Source organism: Pleurodeles waltl, chromosome 1_1, assembly GCF_031143425.1.
Source record: "Pleurodeles waltl isolate 20211129_DDA chromosome 1_1, aPleWal1.hap1.20221129, whole genome shotgun sequence".
In the NCBI taxonomy this organism is placed as follows: domain Eukaryota; kingdom Metazoa; phylum Chordata; class Amphibia; order Caudata; family Salamandridae; genus Pleurodeles; species Pleurodeles waltl.
The window spans coordinates 213,305,804-213,321,682 of record NC_090436.1 but is presented as its reverse complement, the minus strand read 5'-3'; the positions used below and the strand labels follow the sequence as shown (position 1 = coordinate 213,321,682).

The 15,879-nt window shown below is 43.6% G+C and overlaps 1 protein-coding gene across 1 annotated transcript in view; it reads left to right on the top strand.

The window, feature by feature from the left end:
* Window positions 1–15,879, top strand: part of LMBRD2 (LMBR1 domain containing 2) — a 214,498-nt gene that overhangs the window by 129,250 nt on the left and 69,369 nt on the right. The window contains exons 11-13 of the mRNA XM_069220991.1: window positions 214–347; window positions 9,246–9,351; window positions 14,242–14,339. Of these exons, the coding sequence (XP_069077092.1) occupies window positions 214–347; window positions 9,246–9,351; window positions 14,242–14,339 (338 nt within the window). The remainder of the gene's footprint in view (window positions 1–213; window positions 348–9,245; window positions 9,352–14,241; window positions 14,340–15,879) is intronic.

Genomic DNA, 15,879 nt, shown 5'->3' with positions numbered 1-15,879 from the left:
CTAATTTGAGAAGCCATCTTTAATGTACTTGTATTTGTATTGAAAATGTCCAAAGAGAAAGAGTCTCACATTACTCCTGGAGATGTAGCAAAGCATGTAGCTTTTACCACCATCCTGGAGATGAGTTGATATTGTGTGCTTAAGACAAAACTTTGCTTTAGCATAAGGTCTTTTTAGCTGAAACAGCAAACTAAGCTATTTTTTTGCTTCTAGATTGCCTGCTTCATATCCATCTTCTTCTTGAGTATCTGTGTTTACTCCACGGTCTTCAGGATTCGAGTCTTTAACTATTATTATTTGGCTTCGCACCATCAGACAGATGCATACAGCCTTCTCTTCAGTGGCATGTAAGTAAGCAGTTTATCCAAGCAAGTTAATTATTTAACAGCGCCCGAAATGCTCTTCTGTCATTCAGTGTCATGTGTACGGCTTGGGACTAACAGCACATTTTTAAGCATTTCAGCACACCATGGAATTATTATTACCAGCAATGTAAGTCCTCCCCTGTTCTTATGATATATGTGTTTGATTTGAAAGAAGAGTATTCCTAAAATTCCGAAATGCCCACACACACAGTCACACACATGCACTCAATCACACACACACACTCTCTCTCCTTCTCGCTCTCTCTTTTTTTCTTCCTCTTGCTGTCCGGGCTAAAGCATGGCTTCAACTCTGTATCCCATTAATCTGTTGCCTGTGTTGCTCAAGAAAATGTATAGTCTCAAACTCCAGAAGTGAGGATGTAAAAATTATGGTGATATAAGCTGGTCTACCAAGTCAGATCAGCCAACTCCTGTTGTGTTCACATGCACACAGTTTGCATGAGTAACCAAGCTTTCACCGTGATGGTTGCAGGACTTTAGAGCACCCTTTATTTGTCTCTACAAAATATTCACTTTTGAAATTTCATATGTTTTAGAATACCTGATTATTTGCCCTGTAACTTCATCAAGGACTTGTTCTGTTTTGTAATAGGTGAGCCTTTTTAGCACCATACAGGGAGTGCAGAATTATTAGGCAAGTTGTATTTTTGAGGATTAATTTTATTATTGAACAACAACCATGTTCTCAATGAACCCAAAAAACTCATTAATATCAAAGCTGAATATTTTTGGAAGTAGTTTTTAGTTTGTTTTTAGTTTTAGCTATGTTAGGGGGATATCTGTGTGTGCAGGTGACTATTACTGTGCATAATTATTAGGCAACTTAACAAAAAAAAAATATATACCCATTTCAATTATTTATTATTACCAGTGAAACCAATATAACATCTCAACATTCACAAATATACATTTCTGACATTCAAAAACAAAACAAAAACAAATCAGTGACCAATATAGCCACCTTTCTTTGCAAGGACACTCAAAAGCCTGCCATCCATGGATGCTGTCAGTGTTTTGATCTGTTCACCATCAACATTGCGTGCAGCAGCAACCACAGCCTCCCAGACACTGTTCAGAGAGGTGTACTGTTTTCCCTCCTTGTAAATCTCACATTTGATGATGGACCACAGGTTCTCAATGGGGTTCAGATCAGGTGAACAAGGAGGCCATGTCATTAGATTTCCTTCTTTTATACCCTTTCTTGCCAGCCACGCTGTGGAGTACTTGGACGCGTGTGATGGAGCATTGTCCTGCATGAAAATCATGTTTTTCTTGAAGGATGCAGACTTCTTCCTGTACCACTGCTTGAAGAAGGTGTCTTCCAGGAACTGGCAGTAGGACTGGGAGTTGAGCTTGACTCCATCCTCAACCCGAAAAGGCCCCACAAGCTCATCTTTGATGATACCAGCCCAAACCAGTACTCCACCTCCACCTTGCTGGCGTCTGAGTCGGACTGGAGCTCTCTGCCCTTTACCAATCCAGCCACGGGCCCATCCATCTGGCCCATCAAGACTCACTCTCATTTCATCAGTCCATAAAACCTTAGAAAAATCAGTCTTGAGATATTTCTTGGCCCAGTCTTGACGTTTCAGCTTGTGTGTCTTGTTCAGTGGTGGTCGTCTTTCAGCCTTTCTTACCTTGGCCATGTCTCTGAGTATTGCACACCTTGTGCTTTTGGGCACTCCAGTGATGTTGCAGCTCTGAAATATGGCCAAACTGGTGGCAAGTGGCATCGTGGCAGCTGCACGCTTGACTTTTCTCAGTTCATGGGCAGTTATTTTGCGCCTTGGTTTTTCCACACGCTTCTTGCGACCCTGTTGACTATTTTGAATGAAACGCTTGATTGTTCGTTGATCACGCTTCAGAAGCTTTGCAATTTTAAGAGTGCTGCATCCCTCTGCAAGATATCTCACTATTTTTGACTTTTCTGAGCCTGTCAAGTCCTTCTTTTGACCCATTTTGCCAAAGGAAAGAAAGTTGCCTAATAATTATGCACACCTGATATAGGGTGTTGATGTCATTAGACCACACCCCTTCTCATTACAGAGATGCACATCACCTAATATGCTTAATTGGTAGTAGGCTTTCGAGCCTATACAGCTTGGAGTAAGACAACATGCATAAAGAGGATGATGTGGTCAAAATACTCATTTGCCTAATAATTCTGCACTCCCTGTAAAGCTTACATATACTAGCTGTAGGAAGTTGGCTCTGTATGTACTATTTCAAAGTAAGAAATAGCATGCACAGAGTCCAAGGGTTCCCCTTAGAGGTAAGATAGTGGCAAAAAGAGATAATTATAATGCTCTATTTTGTGGTAGTGTGGTCGAGCAGTAGGCCTATTAGAGGGTAGTGTTAAGCACTTGTTGTACACACACAGGCAATAAATGAGGAACACACACTCAAAGACAATTCCAGGCCAATAGGTTTTTGTATAGAAAAATATATTTTCTTAGTTTATTTTAAGAACCACAGGTTCAAGATTTACAAGTAATACTTCAAATGAAAGGTATTTCATGTACGAACTTTAGGAACTTTGAATTAGCAAAATAGCATATACAGGTTTCACATAAATGACATATAGCTATTTTAAAACTAGACACAGTTCAATTTTCAACAGTTCCTGGGGGAGGTAAGTGTTTGTTAGTTTTTGCAGGTAAGTAAACCACCTACGGGGTTCAAGTTTGGGTCCAAGGTAGCCCACCATTGGGGGTTCAGAGCAACCCCAAAGTTACTACACCAGCAGCTCAGGGCTGGTCAGGTGCAGAGGTCAAAGTGGTGCCCAAAACGCATAGGCTTCAATGGAGAAGGGGGTGCCCCGGTTCCAGTCTGCCAGCAGGTAAGTACCCGCGTCTTTGGAGGGCAGAGCAGGGGGGTTTTGTAGGGCATCGGGGGGGACACAAGTCTACACAGAAAGTACACCCTCAGCGGCACGGGAGCGGCCGGGTGCAGTGTGCAAACAAGCGTCGGGTTCTCAATAGGATTCAATGGGAGACCAAGGGGTCTCTTCAGCGATGCAGGCAGGCAAGGGGGGGGCTCCTCAGGGTAGCCACCACCTGGGCAAGGGAGTGGGCCACCTGGGGGTCGCTCCTGCACTGGAGGTCGGATCCTTCAGGTCCTGGGGGCTGCGGGTGCAGAGTCTTTACCAGGTGTCGGGTCTTTGAAGCAGGCAGTCGCGGTCATGGGGAGCCTCAGGATTCCCTCTGCAGGCGTCGCTGTGGGGGGTCAGGGTGGTCAACTCTGGCTACTCGTAGTCGCCGGGGAGTCCTCCCTGTGGTGTTTGTTCTCCACAAGTTGAGCCGGGGGCGTCGGGTTCAGTGTGCAAAGTCTCACGCTTCAGTCGGGAAACGTGTGTTGTTTCAAAGTTGCTTCTTTGTTGCAAAGTTGCAGTCTTTGGGGAACAGAGCCGCTGTCCTCAGGAGTTCTTGGTCCTTCGAGATGCAGGGTAGTCCTCTGAGGTTTCAGAGGTTGTTGGACCCTGGGAACGCGTCGCTGGAGCAGTATCTTTAGAAGTGGGGAGACAGGCCGTTAGAGGTGGGGCCAAAGCAGTTGGTGTATCCGTCTTCTCTGCAGGTTTTTCAGTTCAGCAGTCCTCTTCTTCTTAGGTTGCAGGAATCTGAGTTCCTAGGTTCTGGGGAGCCCCTAAATACTGCATTTAGAGGTGTGTTTAGGTCTGGGGGTTAGTAGCCAATGGCTACTAGCCCTGAGGGTGGCTACACCCTCTTTGTGCCTGCTCCCTGAGGGGAGGGGGGCACATTCCTATCCCTATTGGGGGAATCCTCCATCTGCAAGATGGAGGATTCTAAAAGTCAGAGTCACCTCAGCTCAGGACACCTTAGGGGCTGTCCTGACTGGCCAGTGACTCCTCCTTGTTTTTCTCATTATCTCCTCCGGCCTTGCCGCCAAAAGTGGGGCAGTGGCCGGAGGGGGCGGCCAACTCCACTAGCTGGAGTGCCCTGGGGTGCTGTAACAAAGGGGGTGAGCCTTTGAGGCTCACCGCCAGGTGTTACAGTTCCTGCAGGGGGAGGTGAGAAGCATCTCCACCCAGTACAGGCTTTGTTACTAGCCATAGAGTGACAAAGGCACTCTCCCCATGTGGCCAGCAACATGTCTGGTGGGTGGCAGGCTGCTAAAACTAGTCAGCCTACACGGATAGTCGGTTAAGGTTTCAGGGGGCTATGGGGTGCAGGTTACAATAAAATGTACACTGGCATTAGTGTGCATTTATTGTGCTGAGAAGTTTGATACCAAACTTCACAGTTTTCAGTATAGCCATTATGGTGCTGTGGAGTTCGTGCATGACAGACTCCCAGACCATATACTCTTATGGCTACCCTGCACTTACAATGTCTAAGGTTTTGCTTAGACACTGTAGGGGCATAGTGCTCATGCACTTATGCCCTCACCTATGGTATACTGCACCCTGCCTTAGGGCTGTAAGGCCTGCTAGAGGGGTGACTTATCTATACTTATAGGCAGTGTGAGGTTGGCATGGCACCCTGAGGGGAGTGCCATGTCGACTTAGTTGTTTTATCCCCACTAGCACACACAAGCTGGCAAGCAGTGTGTCTGTGCTGAGTGAGGGGTCTCCACTGTGGCATAAGACATGCTGCAGCCCTTAGAGACTTTCCCTGGCATCAGGGCCCTTGGTACCAGAGGTACCAGTTACAAGGGACTTACCTGGATGCCAGGTTGTGACAATTGTGGAAACAAAAAGTACAGGTTAGGGAAAGAACACTGGTGCTGGGGCCTGATTAGCAGGCCTCAGCACACTTTCAAATCATAACTTGGCATCAGCAAAGGCAAAAAGTCAGGGGGTAACCATGCCAAGGAGGCATTTCCTTACACTAGCACTCAATAAATAAATGTGAAATACAAACACACACACACACCAACACACACACACCTGCCCCCCCACCCCCTTTTAGTAGTCACATACTTTCAAGTTGGAGCATGGCACAAGTATGTTACGTGCACATGTGGCTTAAGGCAGTGAAGTGAAACATTATGGTCCATTTTGAGGCTTTTTGGGACCTTGCCGCTTGCCCTCACGTTGACTCACCCTGCCTGATGCACAGAGTGGACCTTTGCTTTAGGTGAAACTCCTGCAACAATCATGAGTAGATAGGAGTATACAGAAAACAATATCTGTAGAGACTAATATATATCTATTTATGCAAAACATTAACAAACTGAAGATGAATCTAGTGAACCACATCTGCACTGTAAAAGGCCACAGAAAGACACCCATCTACAAATATCCTGTAACCAACATTTAGAGTTGCAGTTGACCTACGCTTCTCTTCTGGTCTCTTCTGTTATCTCTCACTCCTTCTCTCCATATCTGTCTCTCACTCACTCCCTCACATACTGCCCTCAGTATTTTCTTTGAACATTACTTTAATCTTCAACGCTGATATTTTTGGGGGAACTTGTAGCAGGCAAAGATCAATTTCATGAGAAGAAATAAGTTGGTTTCTTTGCATTGATAGAGAGTGTCATCTAAAATATTCCCTAAAGTACCTTGCTCATCTGGACAGAGGTCAGCCACGGTGTACATAACATTATATGTTTCTTCTTAACATTCAGTTATCTAATGGTCCCAAGACTTCTTCATAGCTCATACAGAGTGGACAGTGGCTCAGACCCCTTCAGCCATTGACTATCTTGCCAGTGCATTCACGTTTTGAATCAGTCCACAAGACAGACATTCAGCATTTGGATTGTGAATGAAAACATTTTGCCTTTTAATACCTGGAAGGGACGAGGATCAAGTTGCAAAAAAGTCCATCTCCACATGCTGGAGACAGCAGCATAGCCTACGAAGATGAGGAGTAATGTTGTCTTGTCAACATTTCAGTATGGCACCTGGAGACCAAAATAGATCAGTGATTGTAAGCACCACCTAAAAAAGCTGCACTCATTTCATGTCAACGCTTGCTGGACTTTAAGTCCATCCCGGGAAGCTGACACGGCCAACATCAAACTTCCTGCCACTTCTTCCTTTTCCTGCTTTACTACATGTCACAGAATAGACTGGCCAGTGAACATAGTCCAATGTTTGTATACATCAGGAACTGCTTTAATTAAGTCAGCTAAATTGTTTGTCTCCCAGCATGATTTTGAATGGCAACATTATACAAGGAATGTTGACTTCCTAGTTGTTTATCAATAAATGCAGGTAAGTAAGAAAGATGCTTCTTACATGTAATCCAGTTAATGGGCAGGCAGTAGGAGTGGTTGTAAAAAAGAAACCAAAAGTAGGAGGAACCCCTAATCGGCAGCCCACATGGCTTGTAGTAACTCTCTCCTCCAAGCCAAAAAGAAACACCCCTAATGATCATCTCACTGAGTTCCAAGTCACCCTCTCATCCCAACCAGCAGCTATCACCCACAAAAGATACTTCATTCTCCGTCCTGTTATCAGAGTGTGAGAGGAAGCTACTGCCTTTTCAGAGGTGTAGCTACCAGGAGGTCCGTGCAGCCCAGATTGTTGTCCAAGTCTGTACAGAAGGTATGTAACTTATGTTGCATTCCTAATAAGGAACTTTTGTCCAGGGGCAACAGGTGACCCTCTGTTCTGTGCCCAACTACTGCAACCGGTTTGACAATGAATGCTCTAAAATGCACATGGATGAGACGCTGATGTATTCTTTACATGTGAGTGACCGACCACATATGCTACTCGCTGGTTTATTGAGGACAGTTGGCACATCTAGCAATGAGCTAGTCTCAAGTGTGATCAGAAATAAACCTCTAACTGGGTGTATATTGGGTTTATCTGTTATTTGAGTCTTCAAGGTCTGTATGTTTTGATTTGCAGTGATTATGCCTCTCTTCTCAGTCTTCATGCAGAGTTTTCTGATCAAATTCCAGGTTGGAAGTCAGCCACTGCACACTTGCAGTGTAGTTTGTAGTTTCAAACTTAAATGTCTCTGCCAGATGTGACAACACTTGTGAGACATCATCCTTCTACCCTAAGGTCAGGGTTTCAGTTCATTGTGTTTTACAGTATTGTACAATGTGCAAGATTGGTTCTTGTTAATCCAGGTCTTTTCTTTTCAGGTTTTAATGATCACTTTTGCTGCACACTACAAACTGAATTTTCTGATGTCTGTTATTATTATCTGTTTCTAAAAGATAACTGATTGGCTGAGCTCGTTACACATATCTTTAGCAGACTCTTGGCTTCTGAACTTGCATATCTTTGGTTCTATGCAATATTTTAATAACCATAAATTAAATGCCATACAACTTGTGTGGTGATTTATTTAAAAAATACATTGCGTTAATTTGAGGGACCGTTTAATGTTGTACTTGTTGGAAAGCTTGTGTGGACAGGCTGTTGCCATATCTCAGGACACGCTGTTGTGCCACCCAGAGGGAGCACTACATTCCCAAAATTACTTTAGAAATATTTATTTAGAAATGTATATTTAGAAATATATACATAGGTTGAAATACATTTGATACTTTTCCACCAAACATGCAACATGTTACCTTGTATGGGGTGCCACGTTATAACCAGGAGTAGCCCTGTCATGCAGCAGTGTGAGTAAATCATCAACCAAACAATCTTTTCTTCATGATGGTAAAAATGTTGCATTTGATATGAAGGAGGGAGATGGCGCTGTTACATATCTACTGCATTACATTTTTAACTGTTTTCTTTATCTCCCCGAGTCAAGCCTCAAGTACTGATTGGTAAGCGTACGCTTGGCTACAATATCCAGATACAGGAGATTTTCACAGTAACATTCTTTGCTTTTTAAGGTTGCTATGAATAATTTCATGTAGGTTTTTCTTTCATCTCTTTCCCTCCAGTTGCCAAGCTAGGGCTTGTGGGCTGAACACTCCTAGTAGGTCACTATATGGAGACAGTGCATAAAGCTAAGCTGAGAGATGGAATCTGGAAAACATCCTTAGTTCTTGCAGTCACATCGAGCTGTCAAGTCAGTGAGATCCAGACACACCCTCAATTGTACTAGATTTTACAACGCCAGGAATTTAACTTTAAACATCAGTTAAAAGGCCAAAAGAATGTGGTTGATAAAGTACTAGTATACTGTGTTAAATGAATGTTTTTTTTATGCTGCTGTGCTAAATAAACAACATTCCTAGTCTGATTACAGTGGCTAATTCTAAGAGGAAATAAATCTGTGAAAAATACCAACACTGGATAACTGTAGTTACAAATAAGTAATGTTTTCATCTGTGCTCCTCAAAGCTTTGTCTCTGCATAAGGGGCTCCTTTAAAAAGTATCACAGACAACCAGATGGTACCATAATGTTTTGCTATGTAAGCACTATGTCGCATATGTATGTATGTTATATTTCTCTCTTCAGCATAGTTTAATATTATTTATTTGATTTTGAATACCCTGAAGAAAGCATTATTATTATTATTAATCCTCCTTCAGGTAACACATCTGTTCCCCCTGCTTTCTATTTCTGCCCCTGTATTTAAAAGGTACTAACTATATGGGATACCAAGCGCAACCTAGACTGTATCATGGTTGACTAATTTGAAAATAATGGTATGGGGTATCTACAAATGTATCTTTTGATATAGCCTGCTGGAGACAAGCACAGCCCTTAAGTAAAAGCCAAAAACATAAACAGACGGCACACAGGAATGCTGCCATTTTTTCTTTTAACTGTAGAAAGTTATTCTTATTGACATAAAATAGTATATCCATAGGATCCCTTTCTTCATAGAGTAGCTGGGACAGTAATGGACTCTGTGTGTAAATACATAACTTTACAATGTTAAATGATGTTTCTTTATGTAGATGACCTTACATAAAACACTTGTGGATATCTCAGTGAGCATTGTGCATTTTGTTTTAAATTACACAGGCTGTTCTGCCGGTTAACCCCGCCATTGTGTCTGAATTTCTTGGGTTTGACTCATATGGATGCATCTATATCTCATCAAGACAGTCAGCCAACTGCGTATACCTCAGTAAGTTAACTGCTTGTGATAATGAGTATTCAGTGGACATTTATAAACTGAATTGTATATTGACCGCATCAATCCCAGTCTAGTGAGAGAGGAAAACTAGATGAGCAGTGTGGGGGAAAAGAGAGGACCTCAGAGATTATACAAAAAACAAAATATTTATTAAAGTTGGCACTATTCCTTTAGTAGACCAGCCACTAGCTTGTTCTCAAAGTCTAAGCTAAATCTCTCTCCAGGAGACGACTGTAGTTGAACAGTGTTATGATACAAGAAAATATACAGTGCATGAAGCAGTCTGGGCCTTATTTACAAAGGCATTTTAGAGTACATAAAGTAGTATTTCTGTACTACTCTTGCATTCCTTCGAGAATTGGCCTCAACCATCTAAAATAGGAATATTAAGGAAATATTTATTTACAATTAGTATACATAGAATGGATTGTGCCCCCTTTGCACATTATCTAATATTGAGTTGAACGTTTGCTAACAAATGGCCTTTTGGAATTTCTAAAGGTAGGCCTTTCTCCATCTACCTCTCTTCAAAGTCTGGATCTCCTCCCTCCAGCCACAGGAATGTAGGCAATACACTTCTACTATCTAGGAACACAGTCCTCACTGTCAATCTTGTCCTATGGCAGGCCAGGGGCACCGAAAATTAATCTTATTGGCTTGTGTACTCAGGCTCGCTCACACACACACAGCCTACAACCATACGTCTGCTACACCTATATGCACACAATCGCCATGCACTCAGGGTGCCAGCACAAAATTCTGGTCATACCCAAACAGAGGAGCTTTACACAAAGGGGACCAGTAGGCTTACTCCCAGTGACATTCATAAAAAGAGTCTGGTCACATTATTAATCATTGCAAACATGGTATGCTGACATCACTGCTTTATGTGTTATGCACACTCCAGGAAATAGCTCCTCTGACCACAGTACGGGCATGCCTATAGGGCACCAGACGGGTCCAAAAACTCACAGTCCGATACAGGCCTAGGCCTAGGTGCACATGCTTAGATTAGTGTTATGCCATGGCTAAAATAACATTCAGGATACCAGATAAAGCTGCAATTGGGCACTCGGGGCATGACAATATGGTATATTCATGACCCAACTGCATCACAGTAGGTTCTTCTTTTCTCTTCCTCTATCTTGGCAGTTGCTCTGGTGTTTCCTTTGATACCCCCTCCATGGATATAATCTTTTTCTTAATTAGTAATTGGCATTCACTCACCCCTGGTCAGGACACCCCCCAGGCCTAGCCAACTCTGGTTTAATCTTCATGGGACACTCTGACACCTCAAGCTCTTGGGATGAATAATTCCCTTTTCTATTTTGATGCTTGCTGCTTGTCGACCTTCGGAGGCACTGTAGCAATCTGTGAAACATTTCTAGCTTGATATTTCGTAAGAGGGAAGATGCCTCAGGACCCAAACTGCATTGGTCTACAGCTCTTCCATGCTCTCTGGGTATAAGTTTGCATTTAGATGTAGGCTAGACCTCGTCATGAGCCAGCATTGCTTTGCAGTCCCTGCTCTGCCATCTCAAATCCCAAGTGTTCTAGAGGGCAAATAGCACTAGCTTCCCTGTCACTGTCCTGGGACACACTTTGCAGGAGACGAACAGTAGATGCTAGCAACTAATGGCCAGGATGTTTTCCCGCTCAGCACCACTTTCTTAAACAGTTCTTCCTCTCTTGAGGCCATGGAAGCTGCATCTCAAAGTTGGCCTGTACAGACCCTTGGTCCCCAAATTCTGGCTATTCTGGGGCTGCTACCTCTCTGTGCTCTGTAGTCAGACATTTGCTTCTCTCTAGTTAGCTCAGCCCCACTCAGAGAAGCGATTTGTGCCAGAGCTCCATTGATTGCATTCATAATGGAAAATTGCAGGGTTCGCCGCCCAGTTGTAGGAATCGTATAAAGAAAGTGAACTGTTTAAGCCCCTGTTCCGTTTCCATGACTGAAAAAACACTAATTTCCTTAGTGATTCAAACTATGTCTCCATATTTGAATCTTGAACTGTCTATTTGTGAACTTAATAAAAATAGGGGTGTGCGAAATTTGCATTATTTTGAAAAATTAAGCAAATTAAGCGTCATTACGACAAATGCAAATCTGTCATTTAGTGATGCAATTTAGCACGAAATGTGTCTTCGTATCCACTTCTTATCAAGGACAAGATTTATGCTTAAAAAAAAAGAACGAAAAACAATTGCCGCAAACAAACGCTGGGTTTTGGATACTTGTGTTGTTCTCGCATTCCAGAGCTATAATTTTGCCATGAACTGTGGTGTAGTTATAGGGTGTGAAAAAGTGAAATATTTGTTGGGGTGTTTGTGAGACCTCGCCAACTAATAATGTCACTATTCTGTATTAGGTCCAGTTAGGTTACTTTAATTAAAACCTTAGGTCAGTCATGGGTAGCTGTGGCCCAGAGCAGTAAGGCTGAACCTGAAGGAGCTAAGTGTAAAGCATGTATCCATACCCAAACAGTTAATACGTCAACAACACAATAAAAAGCTCACTCCACTTCATGGATGTAGTACACATTTTAATAAACAAATAGACAGCAAAATGGCAAAAATCGGATCAGGAGAACGAGAGAGATAATTTCTAGGTGTTTTATAGTTTTCTAGAGCCAAAAAAAGCCAACCACGTATGTCTGGCCTTGGTAGACCTGGACCAAGTTAAAAGTTAAGGCTGACTGTGATGGACAACACAGTAAAAATCTCACTCCAATTTATGATTATATTACGCATTTTAATAAACAAATAAAGACACCAAAAACGAAAAAAATCGGATTAGGGGAAACAAATATGATTTCTAGGAGTTTGATAATTTTCTAGAGCCAAAGAATACCAACAACGGCTGTTTGGCCACAGTAGACCGGGTCAAAGTCAAAAGTTAAGGCTGACTGTGGTGGAGAATGGGTTGGCTGCAGGGACCAGGTTTGCCCCAGTGAAATGTTTACCTCCTGACTTACTCTTTTACTGAAGGAATTTTCTCATCTGCAGGGTGAACTGCCGGCTGGTCCGGCTGAGGGCTCAACAATGGTGGGGTGCTGCTCGCAGGTGAAATTCTCCACATTGAGACTTAGAAACGTTTCTGTAAGTAGAGCTGCTTTCAGTGGGACAAACCACCAAGTTGAATCTGACTGGCGGTGCCATTACAGCAGCTGTAGTTCAGTTGAGCCTCTGGTTCTTTCAGGAAGAAGTTCCCAAATAAATGTCTTAGTGTCCTCTTTTGCAGTCTTGAGGGGGAGAGAGTACTCTCTAACACCTGTCAAGGGTCCAGGACATTTTCTGAGGCATTACTTGAAGAGTTAGAACTCACCAGCAGGTTTCAGAACTAACTTAGTTAGATATGGTCAGCTGGGCTCTTCTTTTTTGCAGGCTTCTTAGCTTTTATGTTCCTGGAGCTTAACAGGAGGCTTACCCACTAGCCCTTTGAGTCCATTATTTTGTCTTGGGTTCAAGTGGGAGCAGGTTGAGTCCTTGGGATTTCTCTCCACAGGTAAAACAGCAGGCTCGGTCCTTCTTCTGAGTTCCAGTATTTTGGTTCAGCAGGTGCAGCTCTTCTGTTTATCACAGGTCCAGCAATGTTCTGAGAAAGGTAGCCCAAGATGCCACTTTTATGCTTGCCACTAGCTTACAGGTGGGGGTGACTCCCTGACAATAAGGAAATGCTTCCTAGGGGCAATACTACCTACTTTGACATTATTTTCCGGATGGTTTGACACTAAACAATCCCACAGTGCATCTCTCGGCCGAAATTTCAAGATTCCAAAACCTTTCGTCCCTGTGTCAGAGCTATGGGCACACCTATGAGATGTGTTTTGGGAAATGAGGAACTCCCTCTGCAAAACCAGTTATGGGATAGTGTATCCCCCTCATGGGCTTAGTGCCACTTTATGGCCATATCCCTCAGGCCGTCCTGTCAGGAGGTGGTCACACCTCCTCTGAGCCAAGGGCCTATTTTTTTCCCTTTCCTCAGAGACTTTGACACTTCCCAGCCGGCTTCCAGGTGACAGGGATTAGGAAGGGCACCTAGTGGCTTTAGGCAGGAAAATGCCAACTTTCTAAAAGTAGAATTTTTGAAATAGTAATTTATAATCCAACGTACCATCTAATTGGATCTTAATTTCATATTAATTTGAGTCCTATTCCTAAACTGAAGTTATACATTATAAGGTGTTCTTTTGTAACCCAGTGCTTTTCAATGGGAGAAGCAGCCTTGCCACTGTGAAAAATGACTGGGGAGTTTTCACTGCCAGGACATTTAAAACTTATGAACACACATTACATTTTTTAAATGGCATGCAGCATGCCCTAAGGCCACTTAGGGGCCTACATTAGGGGTGACTTACCACTATTAAAAAAAGTTTTAGGTCTGGTAAAAGGTGTATTTTAACAGGTCGAATTTGCAGCTTAAAAACTGCACAGCTAGGCTGCAGTGGTATGCTTTGAGTCATATTTTCACTGGTCATTTTAGTGGTAGCACAATAAGTGCTGAAGTCCACTAGTGAAATTTACCTCACAGCCCTAGGTCCACAGAGTGCCATATACTAGGGACTGACAGGTAAGTTAAATATGCCAATTATCCAGTAATACATATACTTTAGGGGTCAGAGTACATACACTGGGCACTGGATATCAACGCCTTGTACTGAGTCGGTAAACCAGCACTAAGTATAGAAAAAAGAGGGGGCAAAAAAGTGGGTGTGATCTTGCAAAAAGAGCCTTTCTTTATATGTGGTGTGGTATAATGGCATTATTTAGGGAATTTTGCATAACAGGCGTGATGCAAAATTCCTGAAATTATGCAACTAGATAAAATGTAGTGGAGCTTTACTGAAAGCAGGCATTTAATTTAGTGTTTTCATTTTACAGATAATGGGATCCATGAGAGTTCTGTCCTTCGTTGCAGATGTCTTCTACATATATTACCCAATGCTGGTTGTTATACTTTGCATTGCTACCTACTTTAAGTAAGTTAATTTTTATTATTTTGATGGTAAAATAACCTTTAGGATTGACGGGATTGCCATGCATGTTTGCCATAAGTTTGCTTAATGCTTATGATCTCTATTGCCATCTTCAATACAAAAGTGTATTATTAACATTTTTAGACTAGAATTCATACGTTTTACGAAATGGGACATAACATTGGATTTTGTAAAGGTCTTTTATGAAAGGTATTACATGGTATGTGAAGTGAGCCTTTACCAAACTTCTTTGCTTGGCAAATAAGTTTGTGTGATGAGAAAAATAGAACTATGGGCCTGATTACGAGGTTGGCTGTCGGAAAACCCGCCCACCAAACCTGTGGTGAGGAGACCGCTGCGGAACTGGTTGTCTCCTGCTGGCCCCATTACGAGTTTTCCACTGGTTTCCTCCAGTCAGCCCAGTAGAAAACGTGCGGCGGCATTGGACTCGGCTCAACATGGAGTAGAGTCCAATGCCGTCGCTCAAGGGGCTCCCCTAGCACCCTTGAAATGTGCACTGTCTGCATTCCGACTGTGCTAAGGGGGGGCCCTGCGCTGCCCACGACAATGTCTTGGACAGTGCCCGTGGCCCCCTACACTTGTTCTCCGCTAGCCTTTTCATGGCGGTTGAACCTCCATAAAAAGGCTGGCAGAGAACATGGTTGTAATTAGCATGGCAGCGCTGACTTCGGCTCCGCCACGGCTGATTACAACCACGACTGCAGTCATCCTGTTGGGATCAGAGATCCTGGCGGAGATGGCGGTCTTCTGCCGGCACCGACTACCAATTATGTAATGTGCAGCCCTTGCGTGCCCGAGGACGCTGTACGCACAGACCTCATGGGACAGGTCACCAGAGGTCTGGCCTGCCCACCACCCTCCCTGGCAGCAGCAGCTTTCAAAACCCTTTAGTTTCCATCATGGACAACTAGTGGGAGGCAGAATACACCATCACCTGCACACTGTAGGTCAATGACGTATGACAGCTGGGTTCTCCAGATTGTTCAAAGGGGCTACTCCCTCTCCTTTGTGACTACCCTTCCACCCATGCCACCTTCTTGCAACATGATGACAGAGGACCACATATCCTTACTCCCCCCCCCCCCCCACACCCCCCCCCCCCAACCCCACCCCCCAGGAAGTGGCAGCTCTCTTGCCCGGGGATCCATTGAGAGGGTACCGGCATCAGAAGTAGGTTAGCATGCCTGCTATTTTCTGGTGCCCAAAAAGGATCCCATCCTGGATCTATGCCTTCTCAATTTTGTTCTGAAGAATGAGAAATCCTGTCTGCGATAGACCCCGGACACTGAATAATAGTGCTGGACTTGCAGAACACATATTTCTACATCCCCGTCCTGTCTGCCCACAGGCATTCCCTGCAGTTTGTAGTAGGTCACAAGCACTTTCAGATTGGTGTGTTCCCCTTTGGCCTATCCAGCACCTCTCTGGTATCTTCCCCTATGTCAACACCTGGCTGTTAATGGCGGGCACATCCCAGGCAGTCACCTCCCACCTCCAGACTACAGCGGACCTCCTGCATTTG